Source organism: Brachycentrus maculatus, unplaced genomic scaffold (assembly GCF_059751285.1).
Source record: "Brachycentrus maculatus isolate JH-2025_06_01 unplaced genomic scaffold, ASM5975128v1 h1tg000974l, whole genome shotgun sequence".
Taxonomy (NCBI): domain Eukaryota; kingdom Metazoa; phylum Arthropoda; class Insecta; order Trichoptera; family Brachycentridae; genus Brachycentrus; species Brachycentrus maculatus.
The window spans coordinates 48,283-66,635 of NW_028281693.1; the positions used below are offsets into that span (position 1 = coordinate 48,283).

An 18,353-nucleotide genomic window follows, 5' to 3' on the forward strand; every position below is an offset into this window, starting at 1 on the left:
TAGAAGCAATGTGTACTAGATGAACAACACCGGAAAGGGAAGGTTAACGTTTATTGTTTATATTTGCTGTATAGAATGATCAGGACATATTTGATGTAAATACTATCCATCTTATCAGAAGTCCTTTCACTAAAAAGGTTTCGTGACAGTTTCAGCCAAAGGAGAATTAGCCATCATTAAAAGCTCTAGTGCTTAGTTCAGGAAATACATAACGCGAGTGGGTATTAGTAATATCACACGAGATCCAAATAGTGCCTGTTTATTTGTCACTTATACCTATTTATACCTAAAATTATGCATTATACATACAGTGTAAGGCATAAATATCATGTTATCTTAATAAGGTACTATGCATCAAAAGTAAATGGAATATTTTGAGATATTTAATTTATTATTATCAAAGTTAAGGCCACAATAAAAGCCTTTTTAAATATAAATTCTCTGTGTTCGCTTCCGAGGACATGCATCGTGGTGTAATTGGATAGACGCTTGACTGCAAAACTAGGGTCGCGGGTTCGATTTCCGCCAAGTGCAAAATAGATTTAAGAATGATTTAATTTTAAAAGGTCTGGGTATTTGTGATGTATTTTTTACATTAACCTTCCCTATCCTTACTTTTCTACCTACCGACAAGCCTCTAAATGCAGAGGCTTCGCAGGTAATTCCTCTTTTAAAAAGTGAAGTAGTGTGTGCATTTGGCTATCGTGTTAGAAACCCTGGGCTTGATTCCCAGGGTTATCAAAATAAATGTAAGTGATATTCACTCTAACTACTTAGTTTTAGCTTAGACTGGCACAAGGAGTGCAGAAGTGATATACTTGTCATCATATAATTTAAATGTACTTAACATAACATAATTTTTATGAAATTGCCTATAAACGTACGTACGTATCACTATACAGGCTTATTCATAACATTGTATGTACATAGAAAGACGTGTTCTGATGGTTTGGACATGTTGAAGGAATGAGTTAGAAACAGAAAACAAATTTATGAATTATGCAGGTAGGAAAGATTGGATCAGGAAAAATGGAAATGAGATCTTCACAATTCAAACGTCAAATATTAAGAACAAAAACGATTTTGTAAGATATTACGCTAACAGTCCTTTGTAAGTAAACATACAATTATTATACATACGTGTTTTATATATATATATATATATATATATATATATATATATATATATATATATATATATATATATATATATATATATATATATATATATATATATATATATATATATATATATATATATATATATATATATATATATATACGAGTATAAGTAAAATAGTGAAATTGGCAGCTAGAAATCGACATCGCAGGAGGCTAATCCCTCATGAAAGTAGACCATAAGGCCTACCCTAAGAAGGAAATAATAAAACCATAATTGGATAGTAAACGATTAACTGATATGTAACCTCCTGATAAAAACTTATACATAAAACCCAAGGATCAATTAAATAGCAACTAAAAATAATACCGAGAATAATTAAGGGATAATTATAAAATTAGTCTTAAAACTACAAAATAAACACAAAATATCATTAGTCGGAGGCTTATTCCCACTGTGTCAACATACACATTTGAATCTGAAATAAACAGATCTCTTTACTAAATAAACGTTTTATTACGCATAGCAGTGAAAGCTCCCCCCCTCCCCCATCTCCAGCATCATCCCCTTCATCTTTCCAGCAAATTGGAGAGGATAGTATCCGAGAAAAGTCACGCACTTCGAACCTTATTATTCTGTATAAACATAAGGGAACTTATTGACAAAGAAACAATTCGATTTCATTATTATTTGGAATAGAGATATCCATTTGCCAAATCGGCACTCAACCAATAACCATACAATCAAATGAAATTATATCATAATATACATACGTATCAAATAACTCACATACATAATATTATTTTTAATTAATGTTTTACTTAGTAAATACCACTATTTCTTAAAATCCACTGTGACACGTGTTTCGATGCATTCCCCATCATTTTCAAACACGGTGTTTGAAAATGATGCGGTATGCATCGAAACACGTGTCACAGTAGATTTAAAGAAATAGTGGTATTTACTAAGTAAAACATTAATAAAAAATGGATAGATTTTACCACAAAGTGACTGCCGAATCAATAAATGAAATTACATAATATTAATTAGATATGAAATAAAACACTTAAATACCATTTTTTTATTTATTAGTATAAACACGAATTTCTTTCTTTAAAAAAAAAGGAAAAAAAAAAGCGATCTCGAAGATGTTGTGTGATGGGGAAGAGAATGAAGACGTTTCTGGAGAAATCATGTGAGAAGAGCGAGTTCGGATCGAGTGGTGAGGATAGCAGCGGACAGCAGCATAAGCGGGATCAGACACTCAGGAAGACCACCTAAACGACTGAGAGATAGCTGGTCTTCCACCTCCCACGTGGACCGGAGAATGACAGGACATAGTAAACTCCCTAAAGAAATTTAAAAAGTAATAAAAAAAAATTAATGCCCATTACATATAAATCTTGATAAAAATATTGAAAAATACTATTATACTAATATAATAATATTTAAACATGCCTTATATTTGCAAAATTGCATTTTGAGTGTGTCCAAATACTTGTTCACAAAGTCTGTATTATCTCCCATTACAGGAGTTATTTTCATATTATTTTTTGACATATCATCAAAGACGAAGAAGTTTTGAAATTAGTTCATAAGTATAAAACTTTCAAGAATTTTAATAGTGTGGTTGTCAATAATGGGTTGAATTGATGAACGTTACACGTGTGTAAAGTGATCACTTAAACCAGCCTATGACGGTCGTCAGCCCCGTAAATGTCCAGACTTCCATATTCTTCTTCATCTTTGAAGAGATGTCAAAAAATAATATGCCTTAAATTCGTCACTATCATTATTAAAAGCGCTAAGGAACACTTATAGGAAATCTGAATAAAATGTCATAGTATACATTTGTGTACATACATTCTATTTTAAGCGTTCTCTTTGACACAAACTGTGAAGCTGTTTTCGTTTCTTTATTTCTCTCTTACCCGTATATTGAAGCGGAATATTGGAGAGGAAAATGAATGAAGATCCAAGCGACATAAAAACTAATTGGGATATCGATTTTTCTCTTTGAAACACGCTTTTACATTTGCTGAAAGAGTGACTGACTGACGTAGAAATACCTCGCAAAAAATCATTTTTCGCCGTAAGAAACTTGTTTTTTTTTTACATTCTTTTTATTTTATAATTCAACATGCTAACAAATTATCGAAAGCATTCCCTGAAACATTATTCAATATCTAAAACTAATTAACTAACAAACTAACTTTCAAACCCTTCCGCAGGGTGAGGCAGAGATGATAGAACGCCACACCAATCTGTTTTTGCACATCATCTTCATACATATTCTGCACACAAACTTATACATATGACAGAATTTAGTTAGAACTTATTATTCGGGTTTTTTATCTATGTCTTATTATAATATTGTAAGAATTTTCTACGTATAAAAATATGCAACACATCTTGTTACATTATTAAATTTTATGCTTTAAGAATATATATTTTTAACATCATATGGAGATGTCGAACTTGCACAGTAGCAGTATAATTTACCTCTTGAAAGATACTTTAAATTTATGTGTTCAGCAACGAAAATTTAATGCAAAGCTACTGTTTCTTAAGACATATCGAAATTCAAATAAAAGGTGAAGATAATTTTCCATGTATTTTAAAATCAATAGAAAACATAAGGCTGATTGAATGGAAGATTATAATAGAATTTCAAGAATTTCTATTACAATTTTCGAAATTTTGAATATTTTATTAGAATTAAATTAAATTCATATACTTAAAACCTAAGTGTAATGGTCCGCCTCCGTAGTGTAATGGTCAGCATGCTCGGCTACCGTTCTGGAGGTCCCAGGTTCGATTCCCAGGGGAGGTCAAATAAATATAAGTGATTTTTTCACTGTAATATTTATTCAATACTACCCTGGACTGGTACCTGAAACGGAGGGCTGATTACCTTTCCTTCATGTGTAAACGATTGAGATAACACTGCGTTTATAGCAGTGCCCTATGCACCATTGGGGTGCAGATAAGGGTTTTATTATTTTTATTAAAACCTTATGAAATCATTAAAACATCTTATCTCTCATTTTTCCTAATTAATATTCTAATATTATTTTTAACGTGATTTCTTTAAAAATCTTTATGAATACAAAAACAGGCTTTACAGTTAATAAAACGAGATAAATCCGGAATATCAAACCTTTTAAAAAATGTGGAAAAAGAGGAAGTAAAAAATATTGAAGGATTTTTTTAATGGGAAACCATTATCCACGTTGTAAAAGTAATAAATTATCCAAATAACGCCATATGTAGTATACAAGGGAGCCAATGGCAGGAGAGATGAATACAAAAACGTATCCATGGCATAAAATCACAATCAGCGATGTGATTATATATTTTTTAAATGTGATGCCATATTTTTTTTACATCTCATCAAAGATGAAGAAGAATATGGAAGTCAGGGCATTTACGGGCTGACGACCGTCATAGGCTGGTTAAACTGATCACTTTACACACGTGTAACATTCACCAATTCTACCCATTATTGAGAACAACACTACTCAAATTCTTGGAAGTTCTATATATATGAACCAATTTTGAAACATTATTCTTGAATCACTAGAACTTCACTAGAGACGTCTATGGTGAGATGGAAAGAAGCTTTTTATTGAGCAGAGCTCTTTTATTAGTATGTGAGGTCCGAATCTTGGATTATAATTACACACATGAGAAACGCCAGAAAATATCATTTTCATTTTTATCATTTAAGCTTATAATTTAGAGTTTCTGCTTAATAAAAAGCTTCTTTCCATCTCACCAATAGATGTCTCTAGTGAAGTTCTAGTAATCCAAGAACAATGTTTCAAAATTGGTTCATATGTATAGAGCTTCCAAGAATTTGAGTAGTATGGTTGTCAATAATGGGTAGAATTGGTGAATGTTACACGTGTAAAACCAAATTCCACCACCAAATTTTCTAGAAGTGCCTCAGTGTAGGCAGTGAAAAGGATTAACTGTTAGTTCGTTTAGTTAGTCAGCTAGATCCGATTCTGAACCGACTTTGGCCGATACACAAACGCCTCCAAAACCCTGACCAGCACAGCAGACAGACACGGAACAGTGCAAAGACATTAGTTTAAAATACTCAGTCATCGCATTTCAATTACAGATGAAAAATATTTTTGTTACCTAATTTTTTAATATTGCTGAAATAAAAAGTTCTTCAATGTGACATTTTTATTGTTTCAGTGAGATCACCACGCGGGATGATGGTCCAGGAAGTGGAGGAGTGATGCGGGGTATCATGTGGTGGGGAGGCGTGGCTTGGCGGGGGGTGGGAGTATTGCTGTTGTTGCTGCTGTTGCTGCACGTGCCATCCTGCTCCTTAGTCGGTGAGTGAACTTATTTGTCTTTATTTTTAATTAAGAGACTGGTGCCGTAGAGTCTTGTAGAGGTTCAATCGTGAAATTGGCGTCGCGGGTTCAATTTCCGCACAAGTAAGATTTATTTTTAATGTCTGGATATTTCGCTCACTCCTTTCAAGAACGTCATAAATCAAAAAACTTGATTTTTCAGGAGATCGTTTTTAAAGTTTAAAAATATAATACAATGTATTAAAATAAATATCAAGCCACTTATTAAACTTTTTACCGTGCAACAGATCTTTTTAGGTAAAACCTGGATGTTTTTTTCTCCTTTTGAAAAATATTTAGTATATTTAAAAAAAATAATTAAACCATACCTTTCCTTCAAAATTGCAAAAACAACAGTTTTTGCCCTGTAGCGGGTAAATATTGAGATAAAAATATGCCGCTTTTGCTGGAATATAGTATATTTTCTGGGCATTCCGAAAACATGCACAACTGAAAAATGTCGATTTTTGATTTATGATTTGTGACGTTCTTGAAAGGAGTGAGCGATTTATGATATATTTTTCACATTTGTTTTCCTTATCTTTACCATCCTAAGTTAAATACAAAACATATTTATCAAATTTGACCAACTCAACTTAAAAAAGAAAAGTATAGAATAAGTGGAAACTAATTTCCTCATCATAATAATAATAAATAATTTTGAATTTTACATGGCCTCATTTATCAATACTGCCACAAGGCCGCTTGCTATGATTCATTGTTTATTATTGCTATCATTCATTGTTTATTTATGCTACTTGCTATGATTCATTGTTTATTATTGCTATCATTCATTGTTTATTTATGCTACTTGCTATGATTCATTGTTTATTTTTGGAAAAAAAACACCACTTAAATCGTTAAGCACTTTTATTTTATTTGGCAAATGACGAGTCTCGTCGTTATTGATATCATCAGAATGGTGAAAGGCTTAAAAAATTATGTTTTTACGTATACAACTAACCAAGAGTTGAATCTCATGATTTAATATAATTTTTATAATTTTTATTAAAATTATAAAAATGGTATTTTGATGTAAAATTCTGGGTAGTGGACAAGCGCCCAAACGCCGCTTGTGCACTACACGGAATTTCACCATCCGGCAGTCCGGTTTTGAAAAATAAAAGCGACAGTTTACCGTGATCGAGTTTACGCGCAACGTATTCACGCGTGATCGATAGCACCGATCCGAGGAAAGATGGACAAAAAACACAAGTCAATCCAAGCCAATCATCGTTTTATCACGCCAACTGAAGTGCCGGACGGTAAAATTCCATGTAGTGCACAAGCGCTTCATCTCTGCCTACCCGTATGGAAAATCAGCGTGATGATTTTTTAAAATTGTTTCAGTGATGAAACGAACCCCCCCGGGAGAGTTCGGGGTCAGCCAGACCCCGTGGCTGTCCTCCAAGGTGCAGCTGCACGTACCAAGGGGGTACCTGCCGCAGGACCCGCCCAAGGGGACCCAGCCGACCCCAGGCGCCACCCCGGACGAGGACTACCCAACCAGCACGGAGGAGATGCTGCCGTTCTTCCAGGACCCCAGCAACGCCACCACGGTTACGGCCCAGTTGGGGCAGGATGTGCTTCTGCATTGCAGGGTTAACGATCTTAAAGACAAGACGGTAAATTTTGCTTGATCATTCTTAAAAGAAAATTTCGTTTAAAAAAATTATCTTTTTTTAAAAAAAATATTTAAAGTATTTTTTTATATATATACCTATATATATAGAAGAGGTCAAGGGATCTTGGATTCCTTGTGTTACTGCGACCATATAAAGTCTATTGTGACCTCCCTCTGTGTCATAACTCACAACCTGTCGTAGTATTTTATTTAAAGAGAAGTTTTTGTGATTTTATCATTTACAAAAATACTTCAATTTTATACTTTTCTGTGAGCCTAAACGGCTCATTATTGAAAATAGGTACTTATCAAATTGTGGCAGAGTGGGCTCGAACCGAGAAACTCTGACTCAAGAGTCCGCAACACTAAACACAGGATCACAACCTGACGTGTTAAAAGTTTTAACTTATCGAAGACCAGAAGTGGCCCTCCAAGGATATGACTACGATTGCGAACGAGTGCGTCACATGTATAAAAATGTGGATGGGTTCTTCTCCACCTTCCATACAAAATCTGCAGATTGGGGAATCACACAGTCCAAGTTTCGATATGTGCTTCCTTAATATGCAGTGTTAAGGTGGAGACTGACCGGAGCATTTCGTCGTAACGTAACACGTAACGATGCGAGCATTCAGGCAGTCGGTACAGCGAGCCGAGCGCTCCATCCATAGTGATGTTACGACGTTATGTTGCGACGAAATGCTCCGGTCAGTCTCCACCTTTAGGTATACGATTCTGGTTATGATCCTTATTTGTTTCTTGATAAGCTTTAGAGCTTCTGCGGTAAAAAGCATTTAATTAGTAGTTAGTTGTTTTTATATTTTTTTCTTACAAAAATGTTAGTAATATTATATAAACACTCACCAAGATTTTTGTCTACCGGCTTTGAGACGTACCTGTCTCTTCGTCAGGACAATCACTACAATAGCATGCATATTTTTTAAAACTTGTTTTCTTTCCCTAGGTATCCTGGGTACGAAGAAAAGGAGAATCACTACGACTTATAACATTTGGCCATCTCACTTACAGTAACGAGGCGAGGTAAGGAATCAATTAATTATTCTTTATTTATTATATTTTGTGACATAAGAAAATTGATGTTAAAAAAGTAGGTAATATGGATAACAGCTTTTTTATAGTTTTAAATACGACTAAGCGACCTGTGTTAGTAAAAATTTATTGAAAGTTTAATTTATGTTTGTGTATGATTTTTTGTACATTTAAAGCATTGATAACTTTGTGGTATGGTAATAAAACACTCTCCTTATTATCCATTTTTTTCTTTGTTTAATACCACTTTTATAAAAAATACTCAATTGAATTACACAGTGGTATTCCACAAAGCAAACAATGGATACTAAGGAGAGTGTTTTAATGCAATGAGCCTATGGCCCTAATTCATAACTTAATTGAAGTACACAGTTATAGCGGATATTTTTATAAGTTGGCTGAAACCGCGTCCTTGACGTCATTCTATTATTACTTGAGTTCGTGTATGCACTTTGCACTTTTTTTATGAATCGAAATTACGTTTTTTTGTGTTTTGCTTCTAAATAAACCTTGTTTTAAACAAATAAAATAAATCGGTAAAGAGTGTTTTTTTACCCTCAATGCTTAGTGATATTTTTTTTTATTTTGTTCATAAAAAACCCATTTTCCATCATTCCTATAGCTTTTAAACGTTGAAAGCAGCTTTTTAGTCATCACATTCAATTCATCCACAAGTTATTTTGAATTTTTTAGTTACTCTCTCTTATTCTCTCTGTGTTTAAGTATTGTATTATAATAATAAGTACATGTATGTTATGGTAAAGGTTGAAGGCATGATATAATTTTATATTAGAAATAGATTTTGTATATGAATTCAAATAATATATATATGTATTTGGATCTGGACACATTTGGTTGACGACCTCTTACACTGCACATTAGTATGGGGAAGTTCTGTATTCTCTGAAACATAACAAACACACTTAGAGAAATATTTTTCCAAGGGTTGAAATATTATCATGCATTTTACAAGGATAAACATACAAATTATATATGTACATATTTATATAATAATATAAACATAAGTATTAATTTATTTTACATATGCAGATACGCGAGGCACTCGCTTCAAAAGATAATAAAATTATTTACGACATCCTCAAGATAAAGCAAGCTTGAAACCACTACTTCGCAATACGAAATCTCGCAAATACATAATAATAATATAGAGCAGGAAATGCAAACTTCTGGCACGCGAGACGATTTTGCATGGCACGCGAATGAAGAGAATAAAATAAAAGTGATTTCGCAAAAAAATCAATTAAAAGTTTAGACTTAGAGATGAAAGTTCTACTGATTTTAATATATTAAAATCTGACAGCTTTGAACCCGATTTTAGAAAAATTGCATCTAGTACCCAACAACAAAAATCTTAATACTAGTTTCAAGTGTTTTGCATTTTTTATTAAGTCTAGTTTTTATTTACCTATTTTATTTTGCCATTAATAGGTACATCTTTTTTTCGATGCATTAATGATTTGTTCATATTTAAAAAAAAAGTTGCATTAACATTTTATGCATTCTTATTTCGATAGTATGAGGCACGTGACATGTTATCATATTGAACAAAAAAAAATTTGTAACTAGAATGTTCGTAACGTGAGGTTTACCTATTTTTTCGGGAACTTTATCTTTCCGGAAACTTTTGTAGATTTAGAATTAATACAATATAATTCAAATTGGCACTCAGGCTCAAAAAGGTTCGTCATCCCTGATATAGAGGGAGTTATACACTCGCATTTAATAGGTTAATAAAGTTTGACTACTTCAATATCTGAATCAAGTTGTTTTACGTCCAATTGACGGATGTATTACAGACATGATCTCTCCTTCCTTATCTCTGAAGCGCCTATGTTCACTGTCGTTAGCTGCTCATTATGAATCTGTCTTAAGATAACGGTGGCTCTTTATTACCCGAAATTCTGTTCGCAAATCGAGATTTTTAGAGTTGGAATTTTTGTCCGTAACTAGAGTTTTCGTAACGTAAGGTTTACCTTTTTTTCATGAAATTAAATTAAAAAATTTTTATCTTCCTGAAAACACATTCAGATGAGTCAGAAGTAAAGTAATATAATTTAAAAATGAAAATAAAACATATCACTCACTCCTTTCAACAACGTCATATCTCAAAAATCGTTAATTTTCAATTGTGCATATTTTCGGAATGCCAAGAAAATGTACTTTATCCCAGCAAAAGTGGCATATTTTTAACTTAATATTTACCCGCCATAGGGTAAAGTGTTGTTTTTGCATTTTTAAGAAAATGTATTGTTTATTTATTTTTTAATAAACTAAATATTATAAAACTGAGAAAAAACATTCAGGTTTTACCTAAAAAGATCTGTTGCGTAGTTAAAAGTTCAAAAAGTGGCTTGATATTTATTTTAAATACATTTTATTACATTTAAAACTTTAAAAACGATCTCCTGAAAAATCAAGTTTTCAGATATATGGGCATTTTGAAAACATGCACAACTGAAAATTAACGATTTTTGATATTTGACGTTGTTGAAAGGAGTGAGTGACATGTAACATTCACCATTCTACCCATGATTGACATCTATGCTCCTTTTTTGTCTTGTTCTTTGCAACCAATGACAGGTCATACGCCCGATAAATATCCAGATTTCCATATTCTTCTTCATCTATGCTAAGATATCAAAATATAAGAAAAACTCCTAATTAATCCAGTTTTATAAACAAGGATTTGGAAACATCAAAAATGTTATTGTTTTTTAGAACTGCATAATTTATATATTAAATATTACAATCAATCACTGATTTTTAGGGTCTACTAAGTTAGATATTTTTTTATTAAACATCAAAAGGAAAAATTAAGTTTGTCACAATTATTTCGCCTTGTTTTGGCAGTATCAAACAACAACAAAAATTTGATTATCACGAACATTATTGGTCACAAACTGTCAAGATTTTTTTTCAAAATAAACTATACAACTTAATAGCCCCTTAAAATAACTGTCTGATTTTAATATTTAAAATGTAAATATATTATATACTTCAAATAAACTCAAAGGTAATCTGATTGAAGTTTTTATATTAAAATCATAATGGTTTTCCACAAAGTTAATACCAAATCAATGTTGACTAAGAAAAAGTTAATGGTAACCCCAAACATTAATTTAATTTGAAAGGTTTTTCATTATGATGTTTATGAAACCCCTCAAAGTGCGTCAACAACTTCGACCCCCTTCCACAATTTATTATTTGACCCTTTAAATGTTGTCTTGCTATATGTATGGAATATATTTCTGTCGCCTACCTTTAAAATCTGCCAGATCCAATTTAATAAGATTTTAAAATAAATACTTTATCGGAATGCCAATTGTGGGTTTTATGGTTAAAAAAATTAAATACTTGAAAACCCTGAAAAATAATTAAAAACAGCGTTGTATTTCAAATTCCGGTTTATTCATGGAACTTGCCTTCTGACCCATATCGGCAATCAGAGAGCGGGGATAGGTCAAAAATTAAGATGACGTCATGATCAGTTTGTGTTTCGTGTATTTTTTTAAATACTGATAAAAAAATCGTATAAAATGTTAAATTCTTTATTTCATAATGTATTATCTAAAGATAGACAAATCTTATAAATATAAATGTTATCCGGTGAATTTTGCATTTTTTGGAAAATCGACTTACATGGATCTGGCGGATTTCGAAAGTAGGCGACACATTTAATCTCAAATGTTTAACGTAAGCTATCCAGACTTGTTTGTGTACGCTTTTGGCTTTACATAATCCCAATGAAAAAAAAAAAGTCTCGAGTAATCGAATTCGGCGTAGAGCGTACTGCTCTCGAAATTGCTTGCTCTGTTGCGGTAATCGATAAATTGTTTCGAACATAAATTACGACCATTGTAGCACACTTCAGAGAGATATTTCTATTTATTTTAGGAATGTCTGAGTTACTCCATTGAAGTAAGAAAGGACAAGTATAATAATGAAATTGACTAAGGCGTTATACAAATAATGAAACTTTTTCGGACACTATGTATTTATTTCTTGTCTAGACTAGTGACTTTCAAAGCGTGTGCCGCACCACCTCGATAACGAAGAAGTCTAAAATGTGCTGAGAAGAAAGAAACCTAAAACAGTTCATTTTAATAATTTTTTTATATTTTAAATAAATTCGACATCTATGTATATTTAATATATTTTATATGACCATTTCTGGATTATTTTCAGTCTTTTATATAGTTTTATTAATACGTATTGAAAAATGTGCTTTCGGTACGGGAAACTTGGTGAGCGCACTTTATTTCAATTGGTGTTTTATGCAAAATAAATAAATTAAAATAAATATATTTATTAAAAAAACTAACACTATGATGATATTTATTTAATTTATTGTGCAGCATTCACTTTATAGTAAGACATGATGAAATTGTAAAAGAAAAACAATATTTTTATTTATGCTTTAGCGTATATTTAGACGCGAAGATGAAAGCATCTGCAGCTCTGAAACTAGTCATTAAAATAAAATAAATACAACTCAAGTGGTAAAAAACAAGTGTTTGTCCACTTGAGTTGTATTTATTTTATTTTTGACAATTCCATTTTTAGCTCACAATGTTGTCGTCCGGAGTGGACGCATTCGCTGCGCAATGCTCAATAAAAGCAACATTTAGGAGTTTGTTCACGTTTTTTAGTCTTATTTTTTTAATAACATTTTTATATGGTGTATGGAGTACGTGGATGTTTTTGGTATCGTAAGGGAAGGGTAATTATCTACAACCTAACTATGAGTATTTCAATGTTTTAGAATTTAGTACGTAAACCCTGATGATGACAAGGTTCTTGTTGAAACCGGTTGGAAAAAGTGTACCAATAAAAAGTGGTTAAAACGAAGTTATTTTATTTTATGAAGTTTATAAAATGTGCTACAAAGCCTCTGCGAAAAACATTCAAGAAACACTTATTTTTATGTATGCTTTAGCGTATATTTAGACCCGAATATGAAAGCATCTGCAGCTTCTGAAACTAGTTGTTAAAATAAAATAAATATTACTCGAGTCGTAAAAAAAAGGTGTTTTTTTTTTACAATTTCGGTTATTCAAATAAGTAAAGTATGTACATTTCCTTTTTAAAGGCATTTTTATTAAGTGTGCTGCAGAACAAATTATATTTCCTTATGTGTCGTGAAGTGAAAAAAAATATGAAACGCTCATTTAGACGGTACACATTTCTGTTCGCAATTTGATAGTTAATTTTAGTCATTCAATATCCGATAAATCCTTAATCACATACCTGCTTATCGTCAATTGGATTCCATTTCTCACAATCGTACTAATTGGAGAACTAATTGGAATACTTACCGTCAAAGAATGTAATAATTGCGATATCCTTCCCTTAATTCCTCTCTTGTCAGGTTATTATATTTTAAATAACCCTTAAATTATAATTTTCAGTTCGTTTTTGCTCATAAAAGTAAGAATTATATTTGAAGATTCCACAAGGAAATAATTTTAGAGGCCTTTTCATGGATCGAGGATGACGCTTTTAATTTAGGTTTTGAAAATTAAAAGCGTACTTAATATGAAATATTTATCTTTATACGGCCAAAACCAATCATATTTTTATTTATATATTTTATTTGTTCGAGAAATGTACAGCTTTACATTTAAAAAAGTATATAATAAAAAAAAGTTACATTAACAATCAATAAACCTTACATTACATTAACAAAAATAAAGCCAAATTAAACAATTCCACATTTATGTTATAATAACTATTAAAAACATTAAGAGATAAATAAAAATAAGATTGGGAGTGTGTGCGTGGGGAAGGGGAGTAAAAGGGTCAATTTTCCAAAAAAAATACATTTAAATTAAAAGAAATTTCATATAAAACATAGAAAACATATAATAAAGCAATACATAAAACAATATAGTAACTTTATTTTCTTTGACCCAGGTAACAATTAACATAATTGATTTTTTTCCTAAAACACCGTTTTTGTATTAACTATGAAAAAAATATCAACGACCGGGTGGTATTTAATTTGACATAATCGTATTACATTTATTTACAACGTTTCTGTTAATTACTTCTTATTACTTTCAGCGGATTATCGCAAAAGAAATATAAAAGTTGTGTAATAAAAATGATCAAAGTAGAAATGTGAGGGAAGGTGAAAATATGAAGACTTTTTAGGAGAGATGCCAGAATAAACTACATACTGGCGCAAAATGAATCACCCTCTCGGAAGATGTTTTATTTTTTTGCAAACGGCGTCGTATGTCAATCATATTTGATATTTGTAAACAAGACAGCTGCAGTATGCAAACAGATTAATAAAACGGATACAAATGTGTATTAACACTGGCGACAGGCGCAGTGACGTAGTTGGGTAGACGCTCGTCTGCGAAACTGGTGTCGCGGGTTCGATTCTCGCCATTTTCAAAATAAATTCAAGAAAGATTTATTTTCAATTGGTCTGAGTGTTTTGATTTTTTTTACATTTACCTTCCCTATCCTTACTATCCTACCTGCAGACAAGCCTCTAAAAATAGAGGCTTTGCCGGTTATCCCTTTTTTAAAAAATCACATGACGGACATCATCTTTTCCACTTAAAGAAAATATAACAAAGATCCAAATAAAGATTCTCACAATTCAATTTTTTTTTAAATTTAATTTTTAAAAAAATATTCAATAACAAAATATGATGATTGATTTTGCACCACTCTTGGTTTGTTTGTATTCTGCAGCATTCTTGTTTACAAAAATCAAATATGATTGACGTACAACGCCATTTGCAAAAAAAATATAACATCCTCCGATAGGGTAATTTTGCGCCACCCTGTAGTGGCTCGAACATAATTATGGTTTCAAATTAAACTGCGAAGTCAACCTAACATATCATTAAGTATCTCTTGAACTCAATATCAAATGCTTGATTAAACCGTTCCCAGATGTATTGACGTGATTAAACAAATTAGGTAATTCTGTTTATAATCAAATATCATCTTAACCTTTGCGTAATTGAGTCCAGGGAGATATATAATTCACTCCTTTCAACAACGTCATATGTCAAGAAACATGATTTTTTAGGAGATCGTTTTTAAAGTTAAAAAATATAACACAATGTATTAAATTAAAAATAAATATCAAGCCACTTTTTGAACTTTTTACTGTGCAGCAGATCTTTTTGGGTAAACCCTGATAGTTTTTTCTCCATTTGAAAAATGGTAAGTATTTTTAAAAAAATAATTAAACAATACCTTTTCTTCAAAATGCAAAAACAGCATTTTCTACCCTGTAGCGGGTATATATTAAGTTAAAATAAGCCGCTTTTGCAGGGAAGTTTGCGCTTTTCCGAAAACATGCACAATTGAAAATTGACGATTTTTGATATATGACGTTGTTGAAAGGAGTGAGCGATATATGTTAGGTAAGAGGTGGGTGTAAATCTCAAATGAAACTACGCAGTTAAGATAATATTAACTTTACATTGATAAAAATGGTGAAGGACATTGGTTACATAAACCAAACTAGGACTAAAAATGCCGAACCCTCTTCTAGTGGAACGGAAGGTCTGTGATGACAGTCAAATGCTGAGATGTTCCTGATTGGCCCACAATAGATTATCCATCCTGTTCCCAAACACAGATTTAAATAAAAACATATTTATTTAGCTTAAAGAGACAAAAATCCATTTAATGATCTTTAATTTTTTATCTACATATGTATTAACCACACAAACACATAAAAAAGAGAAAAAAAATCTAAGTTAAACAATTTTACAATTTTTATATATTTCAGACGTTTATTTAAAACCACTTTGGCATTTTGAATCCGGTTGTCGTTCCGTATCGTTTGAAAGTTAATATTACCAAAAAAGGGCCTTTTTTAAACCCAAAAGGAGTAAGTTACCTACCCTCGGGGATCTTTTACTAACGTTATGGCTCGTTGACAATCAACAAGCAAAGCTGCCCAAAAGAGCTTTCTTTCTCTATCCGATAGCTTTGGCATTTATGTGCAGACTGAAATGTAAAGTGACTTCTTCGTTGGCTTCAATTGGGTCGGTTGAAATTAATCCCTGAAATGAAAGAAAACTAAACTTTTTTAAAGCTTTGAATTTTTTATGTAAAGCTATTAGATCAGCATATCCCACGGGTGTTATAAAGAGACCGCGGAAAGTAGCGAGAAGTCCCATTAGGTTGTCTACAAGACTAAGAAAAAGACAGAAAATGTTTCGAAGTTTGATACACATTTCACTACTAAAAAAAATTAAACATATTTTTAAGTAGAACTTGCACTTTATATTGTAATTGAACGATATTATTTTTTGACATTTCATCAAACACGAAGAAGAATATGGAAGTCTGGGCATTTACGGGGCTGACGACCGTCATAGGCTGGTTTAATTTTATAATAAAATAAAGGCGTTCTATATATGTATGACTTCCAAAATTTGAGTAGTGTGGTTGTCAATCATGAAAAGAATGGAGAATGTTACATGTGTGTAAAGTGATCACTTAACCAGCGTACGACAAGTTATAAGCCCTGTAAACACTGAGAATTCCACATTCTTCTTTATTTATGTTGAAATATGAAAAAAAAAATGTCACATTTGTGAACAACTAGTACTTCTTCTTCCTTCTCTTCATCTTCTTCTAACCCTTATCCCCGACCCAAAGACCCGAAGACTTATGACCCGAAGACCAACATGCACTAAAGGTTTCAGCACAAACATGCGTAACGAGCCGAGGTTAAATATGTACTAGAATTAAACATATTCATTTCTAACAATGAGCCTTTGCGGCTCATTCTTAGAAATAGGTATCAGATTGTGGCAGAGTGGGTTCGAACCGTGAAACTCTGACTCAAGAGTCCGCGACACTCACCACGGGACCACATCCCGACACATTAACACATTTTGGCTTTCGTAATTTCGCGGAACACTTGCAACAAGCTCGAAGAGCTCCAGTTTTCGCGGAACACCGGTTAACCTGTCCGGGAGTACGGACGTAAATGAACGTCAGTGCGAATTTTCCTTAAAGGAGTATCGACGTTAATGAACGTCGAAGTCCGCCTGTCAATTAGTATGATGTAACTTGTATAGCAATGACATTTGTGAATATTTGTGTGTAATTTAGTCATAATTGAAAAATATTTCGAATAGGTGTTTTTTTATATAAATATTTTAACATAATTTTTATCTTCATAATACATAAATTTAATGAAGATTTTTTTTCATGTTAAAAGAACCCACTCCCCAGAAAAAGGCTGACATCAATTTTTGTACTCCCGGAAAGGTAACCTCATCTAGTCCGACATTCTACATTGAACCACTAGTGTAGAATGTCGGACTAGATGAAGATAAGCACTCTCTTCAGTGGCGTAGTCGGGCAGATAAACCAAAGACAGTCGTTCCGTTTAATTCCTACATTTATTATTCATCGCCAACTCCGTCACGTTTCGCCATTATCTTCACGTTACACTAAAGATCGGCATTTTTCTCCCATTGGGATTATTTACAGATTATCAGCTTTACATGAACTAGAATCCCAAACAGCGAGTCGTGAAAAATCCTATACGCCCTGAAAGTGGAATACAGCAGTTTATATTCTACTTTCGTAAATGGTCTCTTGAAAAAAATTAATGGTACTTTTTATGTTCTCACATCGCGTCTCATTTTTGTCTCTAAAGCGTGAAAAAATAGAATCCCCTATCGAGTAGATATAATATAATCACCCAAAAGTAATATCGATTTCAGCATTAATTCATGTATTCCAGAAAATATTATGTATGTTAAAAGCATTTGTTAACTTTGTGGTACGGTAATTTAACACTCTCCTTATCATTCGTCGTTTACTTTGTGTAATACCACTTTAAAAAATACTACTTCGTCACATCTGGTTTTGGAATAATCATTCCATCATCGGTTCAAACGTACATTAAAATTAAATTGTTACGGTATGATATAAGTACTTTTTTATAGATTAAAATAATATTTTCTCTCTCCTTCCGAATTTTATTTTTGTATAAATGTGAGAGCGTAAAAATTTCATTTTAATCTACATTTGACCTGATGACGGAATTATTATTCCAAAACCACTTAGATGGATATTTTTAAAAATTCGTGACAAATATAGGAATATATCTGCTTATTTTGTTGTATATATAAAACCTTGGGGACCCCATAAACATTTTTCGGACTGT

The 18,353-nt window shown here is 32.1% G+C and overlaps 1 protein-coding gene across 1 annotated transcript in view; it reads left to right on the forward strand.

The window, feature by feature from the left end:
- Positions 1-18,353, forward strand: part of LOC148299745 (uncharacterized) — a 40,804-nt gene that overhangs the window by 3,614 nt on the left and 18,837 nt on the right. The window contains exons 3-5 of the mRNA XM_088275746.1: positions 5,330-5,472; positions 6,844-7,118; positions 8,082-8,158. Of these exons, the coding sequence (XP_088131872.1) occupies positions 5,330-5,472; positions 6,844-7,118; positions 8,082-8,158 (495 nt within the window). The remainder of the gene's footprint in view (positions 1-5,329; positions 5,473-6,843; positions 7,119-8,081; positions 8,159-18,353) is intronic.